We start from the raw sequence: 25,093 nt of genomic DNA on the forward strand, positions 1-25,093 counted from the left end.
ACTATATTTGTTTATTATCTATGCTGACATTTTGTCTCGTGATTTGCGGAGAGTGTGTGCCAACCGGGAGCTGGAGGCCTATGTTCCCGCACCGGGGGCTAGACCTCTTTCTCACTTACTTTTCGCTGACGATTGTCTTCTTCTAGCTAGGACGCGAGTTTCGGATGCACGGATCCTTCGCAGGATGGTGGTGGGTTACTGCGCGGCGTCTGGTTAGAGAGTAAATTTTCACAAGTCAACTATCCATTTTAGCCCAAGCATGGAGAGCAGGGTTAGACAGGAGATCCGAGGGATTTTGCAGATACTTGAGCAGGAGAAGACGTTGACCTACCTGGAAGTTCCCATCACTGGCCGTAGACTACAGGTGGCAGAGTGTCCCAGTCTGGTGCAGTGGGTACAGAGCAAGTTGGAGGGATGGAGGGCGGCTTTCCTGTCCATTGATGGGGAGATTGACACTGGTCAAATCGGTGTTCGGATCCATGCCAGTATATCTCATAGCCAACACTGTGGTTCCGAAGTCGACTTTGCTGAGGATCGAGCAACTCCTTTGGTGCTTTTTGTGGGGGTCACACGGTGGAGGCCGCGAGGTGCATTGGATGGCCTAAGAGCAGGTCTGCCGGCCCACTAGTGAGGACGGTCTTAGGGTGCAGTCCCTACTGGAGCGGCGCGAGGGTTTTATTGCTCGGCATGCAGCTTGGTTTCCTATTAGAGCCACACGAGCTGTGGGAGTCAGGTGATGACAGCCAGATATGGTCGAGGGGGCATGGAACGGGCGTCAAGTCTCGTTCATGTGGTGCGAGATTGGAAGGTACTTGTCGACGGTGTCGCCAAACACCAGTGGCTGATAGGCGATGGGCGGAGTATCGATGTGACTGCTGACCCATGGGTGGATACCGTTCCTCTAAGGTGTTGGTCGACCATGGTTGATATTGAGGCAGTAGAGGGGTTGCGGGGTATCGATCTTCTAGCCCTAGGAGAGTCAGCGTGGGATGATGCTAGACTACGACAGTTGTTCGGGGTACACCTAGCTGAGAGGATCCGGTCCCTTCGGTACTAGGATGTGGGGGGCTAGATGTCAGGGTTTGAGGCATCTCTTGCCGGACCAGTGTCAGGCTGGAGACCTTTCTCGTGTCATCCAGCGGGGGCATAAACGGGGGCAGAACTGCACTTGGGATCTGGAGATCTGGGCTTCACCCGAGAGCGGCACTCTTTTTATGGAAGGTGCAGGGGACCGCCTTTCCGACGAGAGCAGTGTTGAGCAGACGTGGCTGGGGGATCCCCGCGGGAGTGCGGGCATATGGTGCTGGGAGTCAGTGGACCAGTGCTTTTCCAGTGTACATGGGCGAGGTCGACATAGCAGTGGTCAGGGATCCCGCAAGAGCCTGGAGTGGGAGGCTTCAGTTTCTACAGGTGATACGCGATGGTGGCCCTTCCTCGGCAGGTCAGAAGGCCATCAGAGCGACTTGGCACAGCATATCAGATCCGGCTAGCAAGGAACGCCCGTACCCTTCAGCGAGGCGCAGGTATCACCGAGTTTGCTGCGAGTTCGCTCGGTATGAGGCGTTGGAGATCAGCCCTCTTCAGATGGACCTTTGACAGCTCGGGACACCTGGAGTTCCCTCGCCTACTTAGCAGCTCCTCAGGATGGTGTTCTTCACCTAGGAACCCCCACCCCCAAGTTTCTTCAAGGTCAACTTCGACAGATCGATACTGGAAGAGGCGCACGGGGGTGGCGGGCTTTGTGATACGGGACCGCACTCCAGGATTGGTGGCAGTGGGTGGCTACCAGTTGTTTAGCACATCGGTTCCAGGGGCAGAGCTGCCGAGTTGCCTGGGGGCATCTTCGACCATGCGCGGCAAGTGTTGCAGGCCAGCTCGATTGTCCTGAAGGGCAATTCGGCCACGTTATCGGGTGATTCAGGAGGGGCCGAGAGGTGAGAGCACAGACCACCCCCTGGTCGAGGATATAGGGATGATGAGAGGATGGGGTGGCCGTCCAGGCCAAACATGTATTTAGAGAAGCCAATGGAGCGGTTCGACTGGGTGGCTGCCTATGCGGGCTTACCATTCAGGGTACACTTTTTGGGCGGAGGAGAGGGAGCTGCCACTGGCACTCCGCGAGTTAGTGTTTTTTGACTTTATTGGATGTACTCCGATAGCATAATATTGTATGAAGAACCCTTTTCAGCCAAAAAAAAAAAAAAAGGCATGCTTGGGCTGATTGAAAGAGTCAGTGATTGGAAGTTGCATTTCCACCATCCAAGGCCACATGCTACATTGAGTTAGTGTGAGGATTGTGGTTGGGCATCCAAGATTGGTGAAACGTGGTGGAAAGACTGAAAAATTCATAGGAAGTTCTGATTCTTCTTCTTCTTATATGTTTCCATATCTAAATTAGGGGGGCAAGTAAAGTCACCAATCATTAGGACAAAAATAATTGGCTCTTAGAGAAAAAAGGGAAAAAAAAATTGGACACAGAAAAAGACATTTTAGAGTGGAAGAGAGAGGTAGAGTCAAACTCTGATGGTGTAGGATGCATCTCCAGAGTTGTGTCGTGTGTAGGTATGGGAAAAGGTGTGCAAGTGAAGCCCTATTAGCTTGTTGAAAAGAGCAAGATTCTGCACCCCAAAAAAAAAGGAGCAAGATTAGAATTTTGGCGACGGCTGCAGGGATAGGATTATCATTCAATTAATGATAAATGATTTGTATTTTAAAGTTTTAACATGTTTATGGTTGGATACAGAGAAAAAAAAATGATCAGATAGTTTTTTTATCAAGATTTCTTGACTACATTTAATAATTCAGATTGCATATTATTAGAAATTATTAACATTTTTATATACAATATAGATATATATTATGATTGACAAAGATGGATTTTAAATTTAAATGGACCTACCATATAATATAATTTAGCATACTCGCATAATATGCATTATTTAGTTTGTATCCACTTTGGAATATACAATTTTTTAACCCTAAATATTTTTAAAATATAATTTACAATCAATAATATGGAATATTTAATTCTATAGTTCATCATGGTTTTAAATTTATATAATATCTATATTTGTTTCTAATTTCTTAATTTTTTTCCTTTTCATTTATAAACCATTCAAAATTTAGAATATGAGCTAAGTTTTTTTTTTAAAAAATACAGTTAATAATTTAAATTGAGTTTAACCTAATTCCATCCATCACGACATCGGTATATCTATACTTATTTATTGATGAATACATATACGAATGTAAATATTAGCAGATAAAAAAAATATAACTCATTTATTTTAAACAAATATGGATACAAGATTAAAGTATGGATATAAATATGATATAAATCAAATAATTAAACTAAATAACCATAAAATCAAAGATATCACAATAAATCAAGTTTTTAACATGTGAATATGGTTATATATTTTTTCTTAAAAGTTTTTAATGCTATACAAAATTAAATACGATGATAAATAGAATTAGGTATTGGGGATATGATCGAATAACTTTTCTATCCATATTTATATTATTTTAGTAAATATAAATTTAATTCAAAAATAAATCTGAATGTCCACTCTCATCTCCACCGCCACCATCCTTACCCAGTAGCAAATCATGCAAGGTGGCTGCCGTTTGACATCATAAAGCTAAAGCCTATAGCCCACCGTCTGCACTTCTGTTCCCAAAAACTGAGCTTCTCTTCCCACCGGCTTCTCCTTTCCATCTTCAGATCTCTCCCTCCCCGACCGTTTGAGTCCCCGCCTTCCTCCTTACCCTTCTCTCTCTCTTTCTCACACACACATTACCGGAAGACGAACAGTAAAAAAAGGGGAGATGAGAGAGCAAGGACTTCGGAGAGGGAATAAAAAAAATAAATCAAACGGACCGCTAATTCCCATCTCTCCTCCTCTCCCTCTGATTCTTTATGCGGTTTCGTACTCGCCGGAAGGTGGGCGAGCCGCCGGTCGACGGACCGAAAACCCTAACCCTCCCCCTCCCCCGGACTCATGGAGCCCCGATCCCTAACCTCGAGGTCTCCTTCCTCACCCTCTTCTTCCCTCTTCTCCTTCTCCGCCGCCGTCTCCTCCTCCTCCTCCGCCCCTCCCCGCTCCCCCTCGCCGCTGTCCCCCGCTTCCGTGCCTCTCGCGTCCCCTCTCCGCCCGGCCCCCCGATTTCCGCTTCCATCATCGATTCCCTCCGTGGGAAAACCTCGCCCGCCCCTCCCAAGTCCCTCTCGCCCTTCGGCCACCCTGATCGCCACCAGCCCCAGCGGAGCGTCGCCAGGGAAATCGCCCAGCAAGCCGGAGCTCAATTTGGGGAGAAGCTCGCGGCTGTTGTTTATCGGGGTCGCCGCAGCCCCTTCAGGTGGCTGCTCGGGGACCTTCCTGGTTTACAAGAGAATACAGTTGAAGAAGGTGGAGCGCCGAGAACAGCGACACATGCCTCTTCCTCCGGACCCTCTACTTGATTCTTGAATGGGATTTGGATATCCCCAAGTTGAGAGATGAGAATTTTATCCCCTTTGGCGTGCCGCTGTGGGCGAAAATTGTTGATGGTTCTTTGGATCTTTTGGTGTGGAGTGGGAGAATTGGATTCTTTGATGATGCCCAGCGACATGTGGATAATCCTGAATTGGATTTGGCCGAATGAAAAATTGGGCGGTCGATATCAGGTCCGTTAGTACTCTGTGAAAATGGGTAATTGATTGGTGATTTTTTATGCTTTGTTTTCTCCTAATTTTCTGTGATTTGCAATGTAGGCTGTAAACCACCATCTGTTCTGTATTATACTGAGAAAATCTGGTTTTCTAAATACTTTTGTGATGTTATTCTCTTCTTTCATTTTCCTGTATCCAGAATTAGATGACGATGGTGTTCTTAATAATCCTTGAGCTGATTTTTTCCTCTTATTTGTTGAATGGAATGTGTATTGTTTATCATTTGTGCCATCTTCTTAGTAATTCCTTATGAGTGGATTCAATTCCATTACAATAAAACATGGAAACTGGATATCTTATATCAGTCCAATCATAGTAATGAAAATGATATGGAAATTTGTTGTGGACATCCAAATTCTATGGTTTATTGCCAGTGTTAAGAGCTGTTTGTGAATCTTATGACATATCGATTGCAAGTGGTTTGTGGATCTCATCAATAAATAATGAAATCAGGTGCAGTGTTGCGACGAGTGGTTTTGTTCTGATCCCACCGTAAAATGGTACTGAAATCATATAAAGACAATGATCTACATTCACATTCTTGAAATTCTGATATTGTCCCAAATTAGGTTTTTTATTTTATCCTTTGCTCATGAAATACTGAAATTCGTACGAGCCACTAATCGTATTTACACTGGAGAATACAAGTTTGTAAATACCTAGTCTAGTGAACTAATATCTATTGTTATATTTAAATCCATTGCCATCCATTTATGAGTCCTTGAGGCATCAACCCATGGTCTCATTAGTACATATTCTTATTTTGAAAAATATGCACCCTCCTAAGTTAGCTTGCTAAGTTTAAGGGGCAGAAAAAAAAAAAAAAAGCACATGAAGCAAAAATGGGTGTATATTTATATATAACTAGATGGAGAAAAATAAAACAACTAAAATTAGATGGCCTGACAGCAATTCATCAATCTATGTGCTCAACATGAGTTTTCTCTTAAAGAAAACATTGCTGTTCATCCTTTACCTGAAATTATCTTACATGGTATTGGAGGGTCACAAGCCTTAATGTTGGTCATCAGGATAATCTCTTAAATGCTTTAACCGCAGACCAACAACTAATTTGCATTCAGATCTCAATGCTTTGACTAGATCTGTAAGCAAAAATCAGATCTAGTACTAGCAGGTCGCAAAGGAGAAGAATAGTAATTCAACCGAAGTCTCGTTCCTTTTCTTCTTTTTCTCAACATTACACAAATAGCAGTGAGCTGTAATTGAACTCTTAGGCTTTAGGGGATTAAACCAAAATCAAAGGAAACCGAAAATAATCCAAAACAGCCATAATTAGGGTCAAAAATGGATGTGGGATAATATTGTATTATATATCTATATTTATTGATGAATATGGATGTTGATAAGGATATTAGTTGGATATAAACTTCATAGAAATATTTATTTAAATGGATACGGATACAGATTGGATATTGAAAGTATGGATTAAATAAGGATATATGTCGGATAGTTTAACTTTATGCCCACCAAATCAAAGATATCACTAAGTGGAAGGTAACTTAAGTCAATACCATGTTAATACGGTCACTTATTTTCCTAAAATTTCATGAATGTTGTATATGATAAAATATGATTATAAGCAAAACTAGAAATCCAGATATGGATTGGATAATTGTCTATCCATATCCATATCCATTTTTTATGGTGGATTTGGATATCAATCAGATGCTCAAATTTGTACACCATATCTAGATAGATTCAAATACGGAAAACGAATTCAAATGGATATTACCTCTCCACTTTACCCCTTAGCTGTAATTTGCTGTATACAGTCATGAGGAATTTCTTAAAAGATCAATTAGAATCTTAGTGGATTTTAAGGGAGTATTTAGTTTATCGAATTAATTTTCTTTTGTTTTAATGTCATCTTCATTCCTTTTTTTTTGTCCTATCCTCGGTGAGACTTAGGCAAGATGCAAGAGATACTATATGATCTTGCTGTATGTCATCTTTTTAACTTTCGGAGTCTTTTCTAACTAGTAGTTTGCTCTTCTGTCCTATGTAGGTGAGAGGCTAGCTACCTTGCAAATCTTGAGTCAGAGTAAAATATATTTTCAAAACTTTATCTACAAGTTCTCTCTTTTTCCTCCTCTCTTCTCTCTTTGTAATCTCTATCTGTCTGTCTTCTTCTTCTTCATGCTCCTTCCTCATTATTTTTAGTAGCATATCTGAAATTTGGCTCCATACAGATTTAGCCCTCCAACAGCAGTTCATAAACCCTTTAAACTTCTCTATTAGACTCTCTAGACAGGCTCAAATCAATCTAACCCTGAAACTTCTCCTCTCTTTAATTTCTTTCTGTCCTTTCCTGTGATCTGATTTGCTCACAGCAGCAATTGCAGATGTTTTTGTGCCATGTCATGCAGCGTAAGAAAAAAATAAAAAAGCAAACACTTGAATTTGTTATTTTTCTTCACTGTACGCCATCAGTTTATAATTCACTACCTTAACCTCTCTACAGACTGACGACAAGCTTTCAGATGACTACATAGAAGCAGTAAAAATTGAATTTAAATCCTGGAACTAGCAGAGCATCTGACATGTTACTTGCATATCGCCTGACAATGCATTCAAAGCAGTGACTTATGGATGTAGCTTTGTGGTGTCACCTCTGAGCATAGTTGCATGTTTTGTTTTTTACTGGTGAGATTTCATTTTCTATATACTGCCATACAAGTTTCCTTCACCACTTAGAGAGTTTGATGTCCTTACTGCTTTGCCGATTTCATCCTTTGGCAAAACTCAATCACCTTAGATTTTTCATTAATTAGGGATTATTTGTTTACATATCTATTTTAGAAAGCAAGAGTTTTGAATTTTGGAATATTCCCAGCTAGATCTTGTTGGTCTTTTTCCCCCAAAATATTAATGGTCTTTTCTCCTATTGACACATTTCCTTTTGTTGTGTAAGATTTTTCTCCTACTATAAATAGTGATTAATATTTTTACCTCTCTCTTCTTCATTTGTCATACTGATTTCCATTCCTAAAAATAATTCAATGAATGCTTACTAAATATTAAGGCATCTCTAAGAAAAAAACCATGATAGCATTCATTTATATCCAAATGTGTTTAACTCCTCTTAACTTTATCCAGTCCCCATTCAGATGAATTTTGTATGCATGGGTTAAAAATAATTTTGACCACTGATTTTAATTGCACAAAGTGTCAAATGGAATAAATACATAAATTTTATTTAACTTTTTTATGTTATTTAATTATTTTTTCTGTGGTGTGCATTACACGTGCTTTTATGCTTCTACTATCTGAATAGGCTCTACTCTTTTAACATCTTTTCACATTTGTCTTTTATTTTTTTATTTTTTTAGTTAAGGTGGAAATGCCACCATTTGAATCTGGGAACTCTCCCAAGTGCAAACACTAATGAGAGGGGTGCCAACCAACAAAGCCAACTCTAGGTACATTGTGCTAATCTACTATTTTGTTTTTGATGTCACCGGATAGGTTGTTTATTTCCTGCTTTATTGGTGCATTTGGTCCCAATAAGAAATCTTGTTCGCTTGGTACGAGTTTCTACTTTCACCCTCTTGCACATTGTCTAAGGCCAATATTCTAGGAAATAATTAGAGTGGTGGTTCTCATTACCTAAAGCTGGAGCAGGTTCAGGCACGGGAATAGATAGGTATAAAAAAGAAAATGTAATAAGGAAGCATAGTTAGTAGGTGCAAGAGTGAGATTCTAAAAGATTTTGAAGTAGGCACAGTAGCCTAGATAAAAATTCAGGCTTCTAATAAGGTTTGTACATCCTTAGATGTGTGTTATCACATTATTTTTTCTCCTTGAATCCTTTTCGTATCACTTATGGGTTTATGCCCTCAGTGTTCATATTGTTGGATATGAATTTGGTCATTCTTCAAATCATAGATTTCAACCACAAAATTTTGCTGGAAAACTTTGTTAAAGTAGCTTGCTTAGATGTTTGTTCTCGGATTGTACTTTTTTATCACATTTTTCTATGAGTTTTTTCATTTGTAGTTTTCAATTTGCTCACTTCTTTATTTGGCATGTTTCGTTTTTCCTTCCAGTCCACCTTAAGTTGGTACAAATTTATTTCCTTGTTTGACTATTTGTGTATTTTTTTGGCCATGATGCCGAAAATGAAGACCGTTCGTATGTTATCCATTTGCATGATGAACATTATATTTCTTCAAATATCTCCTTCCATTAGCGCATGGATACACCTATTTTGCAGGTCCATCGACACATTGGACCATGTAATATGTATAAGCTTATTTTCTTGGGTACTTACTCCCAGTGTCGTCTTTCCTTGTGCCTCTTAGATGTTCTATATCAGAGATCTTTCCCTTCTTTTCAACACGCAGTTTTTTTCATCATTTTAGATGTTAGTAATCTTGATGTCGACATCGTCAGGGTTGGTTTGACAAGAATGTTACATGCAACTGCTTATTCTTTTGATGCATCTACCCAATTAAACATCGAATGATGTTCAGGTTCACAAGTAATTCAATCATACCCAATTTAAACATGATGCGATGTTCAATCTGTGATCTTATTTGTTTCATCCTTGTGTTAAAACATATGTATCCCTTAAACATGATAAGCATCTGTACTAATTTTCATTAAGTTTTGGAAGTCTTTAAATATTTAGATGTTGCACTAGTGTAGCTCATGAAATCCAATTTTTGGTGGGTCGTTTGCATGGGTAGGGATATTACTATAAGCAGCAAGGGACAAGTGATGCAACAATTGTATTTTGCTTCTTCAAATGAATGATAAAGAGATCTATACAATCTCCTGTATGCAGTTTACATAAGATTGATTAATGTTATGATGAATTAGTGGTAATGTAAAGACTGCAGACCAATTAGCACTCACAAGGTGACTGCCGGATCGGCTTCTACCATATCAAGCATGATGTTGGGCCATGAACTGAAGATGCAGGAACATAAAATGGCTTCTGAAGGTTGGAGGTACGAGGATATTCAGGTAAATTATCTTAAAATGCAGAGGAATAAAGTTAGAAATGACTATATAGCATGGATTTGACTGTTGGTCTGCATTGCTCAGCTTGCATGATATGTAAAAGTTGCCAGCCTAGCATGCGACATACACACAATAGTAGTTGTGTGCCAATGCTAGGTGGGCTGTACTAGTTGTAGGGATCTCTACGTGAAAATACTGCACGAAGTAAATTATGGTCCTTTTGTTGAACTGAGAAACAAGTGTAATATATGATATATATCATCTCATTCATATATAGTATTAGGAGACATGAAATAAAAATAACAAAAGGAAATATCTAGAACATTAAACTAACAATTTCTTTTATTACTTGGAACCATCAGAAACTAAAATGAGTTTGATGGTGTTAAGAGTAAATTTCTATATTGATTTTGTAACATCTTCTCCAAGCGCAATCCAAATCTATTAAAAAATCGACCAAGGTGTCCTTATCCAGCTAAGAGAACCTTTAGTTGTGCTTCTCTGTGCGCTTCCACATGCGCATGTATGTGCATGCCTGGGATAATTGTCTCCTTGGCATCACACCACCAACGCAAAATACTTAATCCTTGCTGTATAGAAGGCTAGGAGAACCATCTAATGTAGCTTCATCATGTGTGTGAAGTTGAGGATGGGTCTAGGATCCAGGTTCTTGAGTTTAGGAGGTTGAATGAACAGAATATGAAGACACATTTCCTCTAATTGGTTCTGTCCTTGGAATTAATAATGAAGCGAGATCAGTTAAATCGAGCTTTAAACTATAGGATAGAGTATGCCATATTTGTAAATGCTCACCTAAAATAGTGGCTGCAAATTATATATGACTTTTAAGTTTGGTGTGTATATTATGGGATTTCTCAGTGGACCATAGAAGATACACACAAACCACTCACTCTACTAAAATTGTGCAGGGAATAATATTTCGTCGGAATGAAAAGGAGGAGAATTGGGAAAACTGATTGATGGACATTGTAGTGCCTAAAGAGAGAGTAAAAGAACCATCAGCAATGGTCCTTCTGTGAAGGCCGTTAGAAAAGACAGGAATTTTTACTTTGTATGTCATGATCATTCTAGGACAATTATTCACCTTGATAAGTTTCCTTGTTAAAGTGAGGATTGAGGAGCTTTGGTGACGTAGGATAACAAATAAACCTGGTCAATGTATTCAAGATGCATGGAGATTTTAGAAGACATAATTTAGAGTTTTAGCAAAACAAAAGGGGTATAGGGAAGCAGAAGGAAGAGCTCTATGAATCAACAAATCTTCTAATCCAGCTTACATGATAATCATAGATAAGGTTGTAAGCTTTTATACGTATCTGATGAAAAGCTAGTCCATATGTGTGCTGCAATGGTAACTCAATTCTTTCGTAGGTAGGATAGGCAGCTGCAATTTGTATCTCTTGTAAAAATCTTCAGCACTGAATAATGAGAGACTGAAGATCAGCAAGAGAGTATATGCCATAAAAGGTTTTTTTTTTTTTTTTCTAGGATACGGCCATTGTGAGAACAGGCCATGAATAGGCCATATTGGGCTGAAGTTGGCAGGCCCAACCGACTTCAGCCCGTGGCCAAGGAGGAACCAAAACAGAGGCTCCTTCTTCCTCGAGGAAGATAAGGCCGCTACTCCTTTTTAGGAATTATTATTGTTTTGATATGATCTGTAGCCTTGTATGCTTGTATGGTCTATTATACAGGTATGCGGTGCCTATTACGCTCTAAGTTCGGGGCGTAACAGCCATAGGATATGAACAATGAGCTGATGACAGGAGAAACCTCTACCATTGAGTGGTAATGCAGTTTCAGCTCTTGCAACTAAGGAGCAACTTTGCAGAATTTTGTTGGACTCAGGAAAAAGAAGATTATACAAAGAGGATACGAAGACATGCTTGCTGCTAAAAATTGCATCATCTTTAATGGCCAACATAGTGTATCTACTATGTAAGCATTGCGGTGTTGCTGTAACGATTCGGAGATTGTTTCAATAAAGCCAATCCATAAGAACATTTGATTTCAATGATCCTTCATCTAGAATCAGGATTTAGGTGATTGAAAGGTTCATCACTACCTAGGGTGGGAGCACGGTGTCGGCACGAAATCAGCCATCTAAAATGGGACCAATGAAGGCTGAGATTAGAGCATGGAAGCATCCAGATATTGCTGGTTATGGCCTTTTGGGAGCAGTTCTTGTTTGAGTGTTGGTTGGGGTGGAGACCATGAGGGGCCATTAACTCTGTTGTCTCTGTTGTTTCCTTTGAGGTAAACACTGTGGTTGTGGGTCCTTTTTTTTTTTTTTCTTTTCAAAACCTACATCGGTTTCTTTATGGGAGAGAGGTGGGAAGCCCAGGCCAGGCCAAGCTTTACCCAGAGGTCAAGCAGTAAGACGGGGCCCCGCACATGTGTTCTACCCTGGATGCTCGCTTACTCCAGAGTTCGTAAATCCGATTGACTGCTTACTTTTACTGAAGCCCCATCTCTTCCCCGGGCGGCAAGTGCAAGCCCCCTTGTCCATTGTATTTGTTCTCAACTAAGAATATAATATATTCAGATGTCAGTAGCAGAAACATGTAGAGATGTTTAAGCTATTGTTTGGTTGCTAATAAATTTGAAATATAAGTTATTATTTTTTAGGACTTGAAGCCAGAGTTACTAGTACAACAACTAGAACTGTGGATAATACAATCATAGGTAAGGATATGCATTCGAAATTCATGCTTTCTTTTAGAGCAAAACCTTATATGAATATGCAATTACAGGTAATTGAACACAGAAGCATGCAAGTAGCAAAAACTTGCTGTCATCTTACTATTCCTTCATCAAGAACATAGTGTGAGCTAGGGGGGGCGCTATTTGGATGCCTATAAAATCTATCCATCATTATTTTTATATGATGGATAGATTTTATAGGATGCCTGTTTTTTGGGGGGACTCAAGGTCACCGAAGCCGCAAAATAATCAGGATAAGGGAAATCACTTTTTGAGCATAATTGTGCATCCACTTTGGATACAAAAACCTTCTCCTTAAATATTTCTCTTCCTTGGCTAATCTTTAACCTCTATTTGGTTTAGGATGAATGTAAGCTCTGTCTGGTTCCAAACAGGTGTAATAAGTTGTTGATTCTTGTGTCAGGATGTTGGCTTATAAGCTCGTATGGCAATACTTTTAGCCTTTTTTTTTTTTCTTTTTTTGCACTAAAACAGATGAGTATACAGATCTTATATGGATACATCTAAAAAAATTAAAATACTGCATATCTTGGAGCGCATTAGGAAGCTCACTCTTTCTAATCCAAAGAGTGTCTTCAGAGTGGTTAGCTATGGTCCATCTTTGTTCTTCGAAATATGGTATTTGATTCGGTGCTCCATGAGACAAAGCTTTGCTGGGGATGATGGCATTTACGTAAATAAGCAAATACCTGGGGGCTGAATGGTTCCTTATTAGGGTACGCTGCTCGAGTGCGGGCCGGGCCCCGCGCAATCGCTGCCGGCAGTAATAATTTTGCCCTCCGCTGGGTGGCGGACCGGATTGGCCGGTCCTGTCTTGTTTTTGTTCCGCGGGCACACTGTAAGCGGGGAGTTCTAAATACACCCCCCCGATTGCTCAGGACACCCCCCAAAAACCAAAAAAAAAATACCCAAACTAACCTTTAGTGTAATTACCATATTGCCCTTGAAATTTTCTCAGTACACCCCCCTTCCTCCTCCTCCGTCTCCTCCTCCGTTTCGTTTTGAAAGGAAAAAAAAAAAACCACCCCTCAAACCCCCCTTAAACCCCTCGATCCATTTACATCGTTTAGGCGATCTTTGAAGGAGATTTAAGCCCCATTCGAAGCATGGACAAGCAACTAGTGATTTGGGACGAAGAATCGGCCGCAAAGGTACGTGTTCCACCTTGTTTCGAAAGTTTTTTTTTTTCACGGTTCGTGCTCCGTTCGGCACTGAATCGCCGAACAAAAGGCTTCTGTTCGGCTGCATAGTGCCGAACAGAAGCCTTCTGTTCGGCAACGCTCTACCGAACAGAAGGCTTCTGTTCGGCTGCACAGTGCCGAACATAAGGCTTCTGTCCGGCACACTGCAGCCGAACAGAAGGCTTCTGTTCGGCACTCTGCAGCCGAACAGAAGCCTTCTCGTGCCAAATCGCGTGCCGTGCTGAATTTTGTGCCGAACAGATCCTCTGATTCATTAATTCTTGGTGATAAATTATTTTATATGTAGGGCTATGCTACAACCGAATCGAGTATAATTGGATCAGAATTTGTACTGGATTACACAAGCGAATTTACAACTTACGAGGTATTATAATATATTGTGCAATTTTGTATTAGTTTAGCGAGCTATTTTTACAACTGTGTACTTACATAAATTGTTTAATGTATAGATCTTCAAGAGTAGAGAGGACTTGTGTAATTGGTGTCGTGAAGCTGGGAGGCGAAATGGTTTTGTTGTTGTAATCAAATCATCCGATGCAGGTACCATTTCTAAGAAACCCAGAATTACGTTAGGTTGTGAGAGGGGTGGGACGTACCAAACCACAAAAGAAAAGCGAATAAAGACTGCCTGTGGGACAAAGAAGTGTGGATGCCCTTTTGCATTAAGAGGAAAGAAATTGGATACTGCGGATGATTGGATATTACTGGTCGTATGTGGAGTGCACAATCATCCCGCTGCAGAGAATCTGGAGGGGCACTCATATGCAGGGAGATTATCTGAGCAGGAGACGGAATTGTTAGTGGATATGTCGAAGAGTTTGGTTCGTCCAAAGGACATATTATCCACATTGAAGGAAAGAGATGCCCTCAATGTTACGACTATCAAGACTATCTACAATGTACGTCAACGGTTTAAGGTTGCAGAGAAAGCCGGGAGGTCTGAAATGCAACATCTATTAGGTAAATTATCAGAGGCTAAATATATTGAGTGGCATAGGAATTGTACTAATACGGATATTGTGCATGACTTATTTTGGGCACACCCTGGCAGCATTGATTTGTTCCGTGCATTTCCCCGTGTGTTGATAATGGATTGCACGTACAAGACGAATAGGTATCGTCTTCCGCTCTTAGAGATTGTGGGGGTGACATCTACTGACATGACATTTTCAGTTGCTTTTGTATACTTAAATTCTGAGGGGGAAGAAAGCTATACTTGGGCATTAGAGAGATTGCGCAGTGTCATAGCTGATGATGTTTTGCCTGAGTTGATTGTTACAGATAGAGACTTGGCTTTGATGAATGCAATTCATAGAGTATTTCCTACTGCTAGACATTTATTATGTAGATGGCATATTAGTAGGAATGTTTTGGCCAAGTGCAAAAAATTTTTCGAATTGAAGGAGAAATGGGATAAATTTATTATGAGTTGGAATGTACTAGTGCTGTCCTCCACGGAAGACGAGTATAATGATCGCTGGAGTGCACTGCAGAGAGAGTTCGGTACCTATCCAGATGCACTACAGTATGTGTCAGATACTTGGCTGAGCAAATACAAGGAAAGATTTGTTGCGGCGTGGACTGATACATGCAGGCACTACGGAAATGTGACGACAAATAGGTATCACAAATAAAGACTCATTTAATTTTAATTTGCCTCAATTCTTATATCTAACTTTCATTTGTTTACTAGGGTCGAGAGTGCACATGCAAAGCTCAAAAAGCAGCTTGGATCAAGCCAAGGAAGTTTCGAGTCATCTTGGACTAGAATACATGGATTGATTGAGTTGCAGCACAGCTCCGTTAAAGCCTCATTGGAGAAGAGTTTATTGGTAGTGCAGCACAACTTCAAGCCAGCTGAATTCAAAGAGTTGCGAGGTTTCATATCTATAAGTGCGTTAAATCATGTCCTCGCCCAATCGAAACGAGCCAATTCAGTTGGGTTTGATGATTCAAATTGTGGGTGCGCTATTCGACGCACACATGGTATACCATGTGCTCACCAGATTGCGCGGTACAGGGCGGAAGGTCGGCCCATTCCTCTCGACTGCATAGATCCTCATTGGAGGAAACTTGATATTCTGCCTACCCCCCCCGTGCAGCCAATTCAGTTGAGTTGTGATGCAGAGTTAGATTTGATTGCGCTACGATTCAAGAAGTTAGATGGGGCTTCTCAATTGCAGATGATCAAGAAGTTACGAGAGATTGCAAGTCCAGATAGTACACCTCTTTTAGAGCCTGCAAAACGGAAGACCGGTTCACGTGGGCGCGCTTCACTGAAGGTTGATACGTCTACTCAACGTGACCCGTCTGCGTTTGAGTTGGTTCTATCTGGACAGGATAGTTATTCACCTGGTGTTGAGAAAGTTACCATCCGCAATCCATCTACTCAGATTCAAAAGAGACGGCCCAAGCAAAAGGTAAGTACCAAATATTTATTTCCTTACAATAGGTATCACAACGTCTACGGGACGGTCCGTGCCGTGCCGGTATGTCATGTGCCGATACGGGACATGTCGGGACGTGCCGTGCCGAGATGTGCCGATACGGGACATGTCGGGACGTGCCGTGCCGAGATGTGCCGATACGGGATGTGCCGTGCCGAGATGTGCCGATACGGGATGTGCCGTGCCGAGATGTGCCGATACGGGATATGTTCTGCCATTGTTACATATTTTCTATCATTTGATATTATTTGCAGGTTTTTCGTACTAGAGCCCAGTCACATACGCCCATTATCTATATTGATGCTATTCCTTCTGCCTTGAGACCATACATCCAGCATATCAAGGATGTAAAAGCTGATGGGAATTGCGGATTTAGGGCAATAGCTGACTTACTGGGATTTGGAGAAGATGACTGGGTGCGTGTTAGGAAGGATTTATTGCAAGAGTTGCAATGTCATTCGGACCACTATCGCACATTATATGGTGTGGAAGGGACGATTGCTGAGATCACTCATGCATTATCATATTATGATGATTGTCCACCATATGACAGATGGATGACTATGCCGGACATGGGTCATCTTATAGCATCCTGCTATAATGTTGTCCTATACCATCTCTCGTTGCAACAATGTCTGACCTTCCTACCTCTTCGTTCTGTGCCAGTACCTCTTCTATCCCGCAAAGATATCGCTATCGGATTCGTAAATGGAAATCATTTTGTTGAGGTACTACGTTCACAACACTTGCGAATATTTAATTTTGCTTATTTAATTTTGCTTATTTATAATTTTGTAGCTATTAATATTTTCTTATTTCTAATTTTGAAGGTGTTCTTGTTGCCGGGACATCCCGTTCCGCCAGTAGCGACCAACTGGCGAAAATATCATCTTCCTTGTGCTACCGGATGGGAAAATTCATATGAAGCACGGATTCAACAGTTCAAAGAAAGCATCTCACCTAATGTTATAATTAGCGAGACAGTAGAGTTAGATTGATTATTTATATATGTACAATTTTTGAAAGTTGTAAATTTTTTTGGCCTCTTAGAGTCATGTACTGTGAAACTCCATCATCAATATAAATCAAAAAATATCTGTCTTCGCATTGTTAGATTGATTGTTATGTGCACTGTTATATTTGTGTAAAATAGAACGGGCCAGGCTTTACAAAGATTACACGTAAATGTACCAAAAATATATATTTTTCATTAATATCAAAGGCTTTACAAAGATTACAAAGGCTCCATCATCAATCCCTATGACGCCATCGTCGACGCGTGTACTGCTGTACGTCCGAATGAGAGGGTCCTGGATCCGAATGAGAGGGTGCTGTACTCGGGCCAGGCTCATCACCCAGAAGTACCTGATGCATCAGAGAAATAGCATCATATAGGTGCCCGGCACCTAGTGACGTAGCCTCTGAGGGACCCATCCGTACAATGTCGGTACTGATACCGAGTGCAGCTGCATTACGCCGCCGGTGCATGTCAGCATCATCATGACCTCCCCTAGCTCCAGAATGAGTACTCGAGCGCAGATGAGGAGGCTGAACTGCAACGTGCGTGATACGGAGATACCACTCCATGTATCCCGGTACGCTGTCTGATGGCCGGGTAACTGGGTGGCTCCTGCTCGCCTGGCTCAGCACGTGGTCCTCCCACCGCTCCCAAAGCTGATCCATATAGGAGTAATGTATCCGGTACGAGCCTGCTGTGGAACCTCTGTTGGCTCGCGTAGGGGCTAGTGGCGCTCGAGGGATGGTCTGAATACGACCAAACTGTCTAAGAACCCTTTCTGGATGATAGGGTTCTACGATATCAAGGCACTTGATGGAGCCACTAAAAAATGCGACGGGTATATATGGGCGATCTCCCCGAAGCCGATGATGGGGATCCCAAATAACCTGTAAAACAAAAGGTCCATTTCAGTTTTATACTATATCGCATATTAAAAGTACTGACAAACACAAGCAAATGGTAATATGATACGTACCTCATCGATGCTCAAAAGGTCCAATGACTCACGTAGAACCACTAAATGGTCCATCGTGGTACGGGATGGAGTACCGGGCATCCAGCGGTGCACGCGGGGACTGGCATCAGTATACTCGAGCGACGGGTGAGGACTGAGTGCTGGAAAATGCTCATAAATCCATGCCTGCAGAAGCGTCATATAACCACTGATCTGTCTCACTGATGACCTCGACGCAATCCCCAACTGCCGATACAAATATGCTAAGGCAGCTGTACCCCAGGCATATGTGCTCACCCTATCCAGATCCCGCAGTAAACACAGATACGCTATAGGCACCCTGGTCCCACTCTTATCAGCAAAGAGTGTGCAGCCTAACAAAAATAACAAATAGGCTCGTGCTGCACACTCTATCCTCTGCTGCCTGTTCTATCAGATACAGAGTGAAACTGAGTCCTCAGCCACTCCATCCTCACAGACTGACCGCGCGATGACAGTACCTCCTGACGCGCGTCTCCAGCTGACACCCCCAACAACTCCACAAGTAGCTTCTCAGCATCCCGATCACTCATCCTCTCAGGAGAAACTGATACTGAGGAACCTGCGACAGGAATCCCTAAAATGGCGGATACATCATCCAACGTGATAGTGATCTCGCCAAATGGTATATGGAAGGTGTTCGTCTCGGGCTGCCATCTCTCTACGAAGCCCGAAATCAGAATCTTATCGATGAATCGATAAGAGCACTGTACTAACTCTACGAGGCCCGACTGCCTCAATAGTGCTCTGAACCTGGTATTTGGTTGGTTTGAAGACCACCACTTCCATTCACCAACCTTGGCAGAATGGTTCATGCACTTTAGTGGAGCTCGTTCCTGTAATATAAATGTATAATTACTACTACTTTATAAAACATCAATAAACAAAATATAATGCTATAACAAATAAACAATACCTGTTGCCTCCAGATGGAAGCTGCTATATGCGTCCTGAAACTGATCAGGACGGACTCATCCTCTGGACCTCCTGGACATGGTCCAACGGACTCATCGTCTTCGCCCCTAGCGGGCATATCATCATGCTCTGACTCAGGAGAGTCCGATGGCATATGAGCAGGCTCGGGAGAAGCAATCCTAGCACGACGTCTCCTAGCTGACGCCATAGGTCTAACTCTGGCGGGACGGGGATCCATGTCTGAAAATATAGAAATTCAATGTTAGGCTATATCAAAGAAAATAATTCAATTGCATACATAAATGTTCGGCACAAAATTCAGCACGGCACGCGATTTGGCACCAGAACCCTTCTGTTCGGCTGCACAGTGCCGAACAGAAGGCTTCTGTTCGGCTGCACAGAGCCGAACAGAAGGCTTCCGTTCGGCTGCTCAGAGCCGGACAGAACCATTCTGTTCGGCACTGTGCAGCCGAACAGAAGGCTTCTGTTCGGCACCGTGCAGCCGAACAGAAGGCTTCTGTTCGGTTGAGTGTTGCCGAACAGAGGGCTTCTGTTCGGCACTGTTCAGCCGAACAGAAGGGTTCTGTTCGGCGATCCAGTGCCGAACGGAGCACTGGAGGCGGGGGGGCGGGGAGCTACCTCGACGTGGTCGTGGAGGCGCCGGCGAGGTGCTCGTTGCTCGGGAGATGGCCGGGGAGGTGGTTCCGGGAGAATGCCGGCGACGAGAGGGAGAAGGGGAGAATGCCGGCGACGAGAGGGAGAAGGGGGAACGGGGGGGTTTTGGGCGAGGGAGAAGGGGGAGACGGAGGGGGTTTGGCCGCCGGCGAGGTGCTTGAGGTGCTTGAGGCGAAGTTTTTTGGGCGGAAGGGAGAAGCCGGCTGGAGTGGAGTTTTGGAGGGGAAGAGCGGGGTTGGGGGGGGTTTGGGGGGTGTAGAGAGCAATTTAGGTGAGGGGGTGGGGAGGGTGAAGGGTAATTTAGGATTTTTTAATTTTTTAGGGGTGTCCTTAGCAAATGGGGGGGTGTAGAGAGTATTAATTTTTTTTTAATTTTTGGGGGGTGTCCTGAGCAATCGGGGGGGTGTATTTAGAACTACCCACTGTAAGCCTGCTCTTCATGCTAGTGCAATGACCTTCATGCCCCTATCCTTTTGAATGATTGTCCTTTAAGTCCTACCTCAACTCGGACCAATGGACACAAGTACAGTCCGATATCGATCGACGATCGGACGGCTTAGGATGTTGGCATCATCTATGATTCGGAAGGGAGTCCACTGGTTCGATGGTTGATCTTGCATGACTAGATATCTCGTGATCAATTTTCTTTTCTTTTTTTCTGTCTTTAAGAAAGCTAACTTGATACATGAATCTAGGGGTGGAAATTATCTCAGGATAGGCGAAATTTGTTAAGCATTGTCATCTCTCATTTGGAGAAAGCAGCTGCTAGTGAATTATTTCTTTGTGCCCATGGTAAAATGAGAAACACAGTCATGATATCAAATACATTTTCTCCTTTGAAATTCTTGTATGGTAATTTTGAGGCTCCTGTCAGTCACAGAACCAGAATTTTACTAAATCGGTTGATTTAAGAACATTGTTGTAGATAGGAAAATAAATAAAGTTCATATAAATTCGTATGCTGAGCATCTAAGAATGAAGCTAAAAGGAGATTATACTCCATTTAATTAGCTAGAAATGATGTTTTTTGAGGGTAGTCAAACTTTATTATCTTTTGCTTTACATTAACAAACATCTCCATGTCTCCTAACTAGATTAGCATACTCTCAATGTCGATCGTCTACTTTACTCTCGTCCAAGCACGTGCTTAACTGTGCATCTACAATGAACTCCAATGCATTGTTGATTTGTTATAGTCGCATATACAATAAACAACCACTCAATAAAACTAGATCTTTGCTCCTAGGCACACCCCACAACTTAAAAAAACAGAATAACCCCAGTGCAAATTTTATCTCATAAAGCTGCTTTAGAAGGCTAGTGATGACAGTCATCTTTTGCTGCTTCCACATTATTGATGAATTCTGGTCTCCCAAGATCCATTTGGTCAACCACTTTCCTCTCTCTCTCTCTCTCTCTCTCTCTCATTCATGCTCTCACATGTATTATTTCTGCTTCACCACATTCTCCGAATCTGATCATGTCATGAAGACTATGTTTGAAAGTAAGGTACACTATTTCGGTATCAGACTTTGTACCGGTGCCATACTAGCACAGTGTCGGTACGATAGAAATTTTTTTAGCATACTGAGCGCTCCATACCATCCGATTTGGACTGGTATGGTATACCATGCTTAAAAGGATGAAGGCATGAACAAGATGTGAAGATCTTTAGTGTCTAAAACAAAAGTAAATTACATTGGATTCCTTCATTTAAGTAGTCTCGAAATAAACTAGGAGGACCACCTTAAGAATCTCTGAGTATCTCAATAAGCCAAAAAATTATACACTCGTTTAACAGCTGGTTTGCTGTGAACTACTAATTATTGGGACACTTTTCAACAAGCAGTTACTATTTGAATAATGCTCTCCTAGCTTCGTACTGGAAGATGCCATCTATATTCTCTTTCTACCTGGTTAATTTTTTTTATCCTCCTACAGTTACCATCTCCTGACACTTACAAGGACAAGCTCCTAAAAAAAATTAGCGAAGTATGGCGCCATTTCATGGTTCAAACCTGTTAGCTCCACAAGATTTGTTAAATTTTCTTCTTCTTTTTTATATAAAGAGAACTGGAACAAAAGTCTCTGTGGAAACGGGGTTCTCAGAAACCTACAGCATGCCTTATCTTTAGTTGTATATTATAGACTTGCTTTGTCCCCTATTCTGAATGCTCACTTTTAGGAACAGAAACAATAAAGAGATTACTCTGGGTTTGTGATGAGGAACTGCTCTGAATCATCAGATTCAGTGCATGTCCTGAGGCCCTTTGGAACGCTTTGGTCTGGCAACAAAAGTGTCGCCATGCTGGTAGAACAGTGTAACACTATGGAATGGGGAACATACTAGGCAAGCAAAGATTCTAGTACAAGAGAAATCGAAGGGACCAACAAGGGAGGAAGAGCTTGTGCCCCCCCCCCCCCCCCCTCCTTGTGTCAGGCCAAGGTTAATAGCCTGCTCAAGTGAGTACTAGAAAATTTAAGTGATGGGGTCCAGTGATTAGACCGCCACCAGAGCGCAATCTGACAGCAATCCAGTGTGGTCCATGGCCTGAGGGATGCAACACCATTCAATGACATGCAACAAACCTGAAACATTTAGAGAAGTTGAATCGAGTAGAGGAAATCTAGTTAACAGGAGTCATTATGTTGTGCTGAACTCGAGTTAATGGCTCGAGCTACTTCAATACCATTACCAGCTGTCTCATGGGTTCACAGAGCTGGAGGAAATCAGAAAACTAGTCACAGATAGATTGATGACAGAGATAATAGAAGACATGACAGACATATTTATAGATGAAACAATCTCCTGAGTCCTGAAGGCTTCTCCTCAGCCATTGGAACAAACAAAGCCAGAGGAAACAAAGTGAGGAATGTAGAAGTTCTCCCAGAAACAGTCGACAAAGAAAAAGAACAAACAAATGGGGAACAAACAAGCAGGGCATTGAAGCCCATTTGAAAAACAGCTTGTGTCTTCTGACAAGATACCATGGAGATTTGATGAGTCGTTTGGCCTCAGCTCACACGGACGGCCTTTCGGAACTCAGTCATTCGGCTGCAAAACAATTGAAAGGGAAGATGGGTGGTAAAAGGATTAATACGAGAATGAAGAAAGCAATGTATTGGGATGGAGGGGGCATTGGGCAATGAGGACTGCACCATTGCGATTTCGGGAAGCGGTGACCGGGAAGTCGTGATGGGACATGGGGATGGAGATTGAGAGCTGGGTCTTGGAGTAGGCAGCGGCCTGGTTGGAGTTCTCCCGTTCCAAATCCACCCATGAGTCTCTGCTCTTCTGCGGCCACTCATCGAAGAAGTGGCGCAGAGGCCTCCGGCCCTCCTCCTGCTCCCTCTCCACCTTCAGAGGCCTCTCCAGCTTGAAATCAGCCCCCAGAACAAAGCAGTGCTGCTGCTTCTCCTCTGCATCCCTGCCACAGTGAGAGTAAGTGCTCTGCTGCAGGGCAGAGCTCCCCTGTTTGGTATCTCCCAGTAAGCTCATCCCTAGTGGCCTGAACTGCCATGAGCTCTCCTTCTCACTTCCTGAGGCCTCTGAAAAGAAGCAGTACTCATCCACATCCTTCATTCCATGACAATACCTGCCATTCCACTCATTCATTACCACTAGTTACAGAGACACCTACATAGATACATAGACAGAGAGACAGACAGATAGATATAGATAGAGAGAGAGAGAGAGAGAGTAAGAGTTGTGAATGTCAACCTGTAGTCCTTGTCAGCTTGGGTGTAGGATGGAGTATGTAGATTGAAGTGGGGAGTGTTGAGGCCAACACCAGGTGTCCTAGAAGAAGGGTGGCAGGTATACAGAAGGTGGTAAGAGTCTGGAGTGGAGATGGAGAGAGGAGGAGGGGGGTAGGGGGAGGGGGTGTGGGAGGTGGAGGTGGTGGTGGTGGTGGTGGTGGAAGAAGAGGTGGAAGAGGGGAGACTGGTGGCCAAATACATTTCCACAGGCTTTCTTGAACGGTTTTTGCCTCTGTGCATATGCCTCTCACAGTATTTGGAGTCCGGGTAGGCCTCTTTGGAACACCTCCACTTCTTCCCATCAGTTCTTCTGCACCTCCCTGGCTCAGGATCCTCTGCCTTCCTGCCAAAACCCTTCTGGTTCCAGCCCCAGCTCACTGCCATTCAGAGACCCAGATCCCAGTTTCTTCTCAAAAAACCACATGGAAGGGAAGTAGATGACAAAAAAAATTTATGTAGAGGAAGGAAACTTACTCGAAGGCTGGGGATGGAAGGCCAGAGTTGGGGAGGGAATGGTGGAATCCAGCAGGAAACTCCTCCTTAAGGGGAGGACGAGATCAGAGGGAATGGGGATTCCTGAGGCCATATACTTGAAGATGAGAGCCTGGTGCTCCAGCTCCTGCCACTGAGATGGTGTGAAGGGATACCTAGAGCTGTTCCTCCGACTCATCATCATCTCAAAACCAGACCACAAACCTAACAACAGGAAGAGGAGAAGAGCTGAAAACAGAGAGAGGAGGAAATGAGAGAGGAGACCAAAGTTACAGCTTCTTACATCTATTGATATATTTGTATGGAGTTAGATGTCACAACCAGGAGAGAGAGGAAGGGGGGGAGGGCAGCCTGCATTTAATGCTGAGGAGCTTGAGAAATTATAATAAACAATAATATTAGGATGGGGATTATTTTATGATGTGGGTGCATAGGATGGGTCATTCAGTCAAGAGGCAGAGTGTAGGCTGCAGAATCTTCTGTGTAGTTGCATGGATCAATCAAGACTCCTGAGACTTATAAAATATAATAAAAGAAAAGGAAAAGGGCGAGCAAAAGGGTTGGGTGGTGGAGTGATGATACATGGTGCATGCCTTTCCATGTCACTCGGGTAAAAAAAGCCACTAGTTAAATGCTAATGGCTGTCAGAATGGTTGCAGGTGGTTCTGCCACCTGAGAGCAGTAGACTCTGCTCTTATATTATGGCTGAGAGCAGGAGCAGGAGGGGGCAGGTGCAGGTCTGCCAACCAGAAGGGAGCAGAGCTATTCCCTCCATCTTTAGCTCGATATTTCTCTCTCTATCTCTGAACCAAGCTGCTGTGCTCTGGTGCCTTCTGTTGCTGTTTTCTTCTGCCAGCTTTACGGAAACTCATAAACAAAAGAGCTGTTTGGGAGTTAAACTAAAACACAAAGTAATGGTAAAGATGCGGAAACAATGAGAGAGAGAGAGAGAGAGAGAGAGAGGGAAAAAAAAAGCTGTGAGACACTGTACTCTTCTACTGCGGCTTCCCACTTTTTGCTGTTGTTTCTTCCTTTCTTCTCTTAATAATTTATTGTTTTACTTGCGGTTCTTTTTTTCTCTGTCTCTCTCTCTACTGGTAATGCCACCTTTCCTCACCTGAAGCTAGCTCTGCTTTGGTTTCTACTTTG

General features: G+C 42.5%; 1 protein-coding gene and 1 long non-coding RNA gene across 2 annotated transcripts; one reads left to right on the plus strand and one right to left on the minus strand.

Moving 5' to 3' along the window:
- The first annotated feature begins 6,039 nt into the window (after positions 1–6,039).
- LOC113462488 lies at positions 6,040–12,300 on the plus strand. The gene is made up of 2 exons (XR_005513866.1): positions 6,040–8,151; positions 9,567–12,300. It is a non-coding gene; the product is annotated as an uncharacterized LOC113462488 (long non-coding RNA).
- Positions 12,301–22,420: 10,120 nt separating this feature from the next.
- On the minus strand, positions 22,421–24,417 carry LOC103703280 (growth-regulating factor 1). Its single transcript, XM_039131505.1, has 5 exons — positions 24,228–24,417; positions 23,927–24,148; positions 23,415–23,829; positions 22,853–23,289; positions 22,421–22,748 (listed from the first exon to the last, which is right to left on the minus strand). The coding sequence occupies exons 2-5, from the start codon at positions 24,126–24,128 to the stop codon at positions 22,741–22,743; spliced, it is 1,062 nt and encodes a 353-aa protein (XP_038987433.1). The 5' UTR covers positions 24,129–24,148; positions 24,228–24,417; the 3' UTR covers positions 22,421–22,740.
- Between the last annotated feature and the right edge of the window lie 676 nt (positions 24,418–25,093).

This window comes from Phoenix dactylifera, chromosome 11 (assembly GCF_009389715.1).
Source record: "Phoenix dactylifera cultivar Barhee BC4 chromosome 11, palm_55x_up_171113_PBpolish2nd_filt_p, whole genome shotgun sequence".
Taxonomy (NCBI): domain Eukaryota; kingdom Viridiplantae; phylum Streptophyta; class Magnoliopsida; order Arecales; family Arecaceae; genus Phoenix; species Phoenix dactylifera.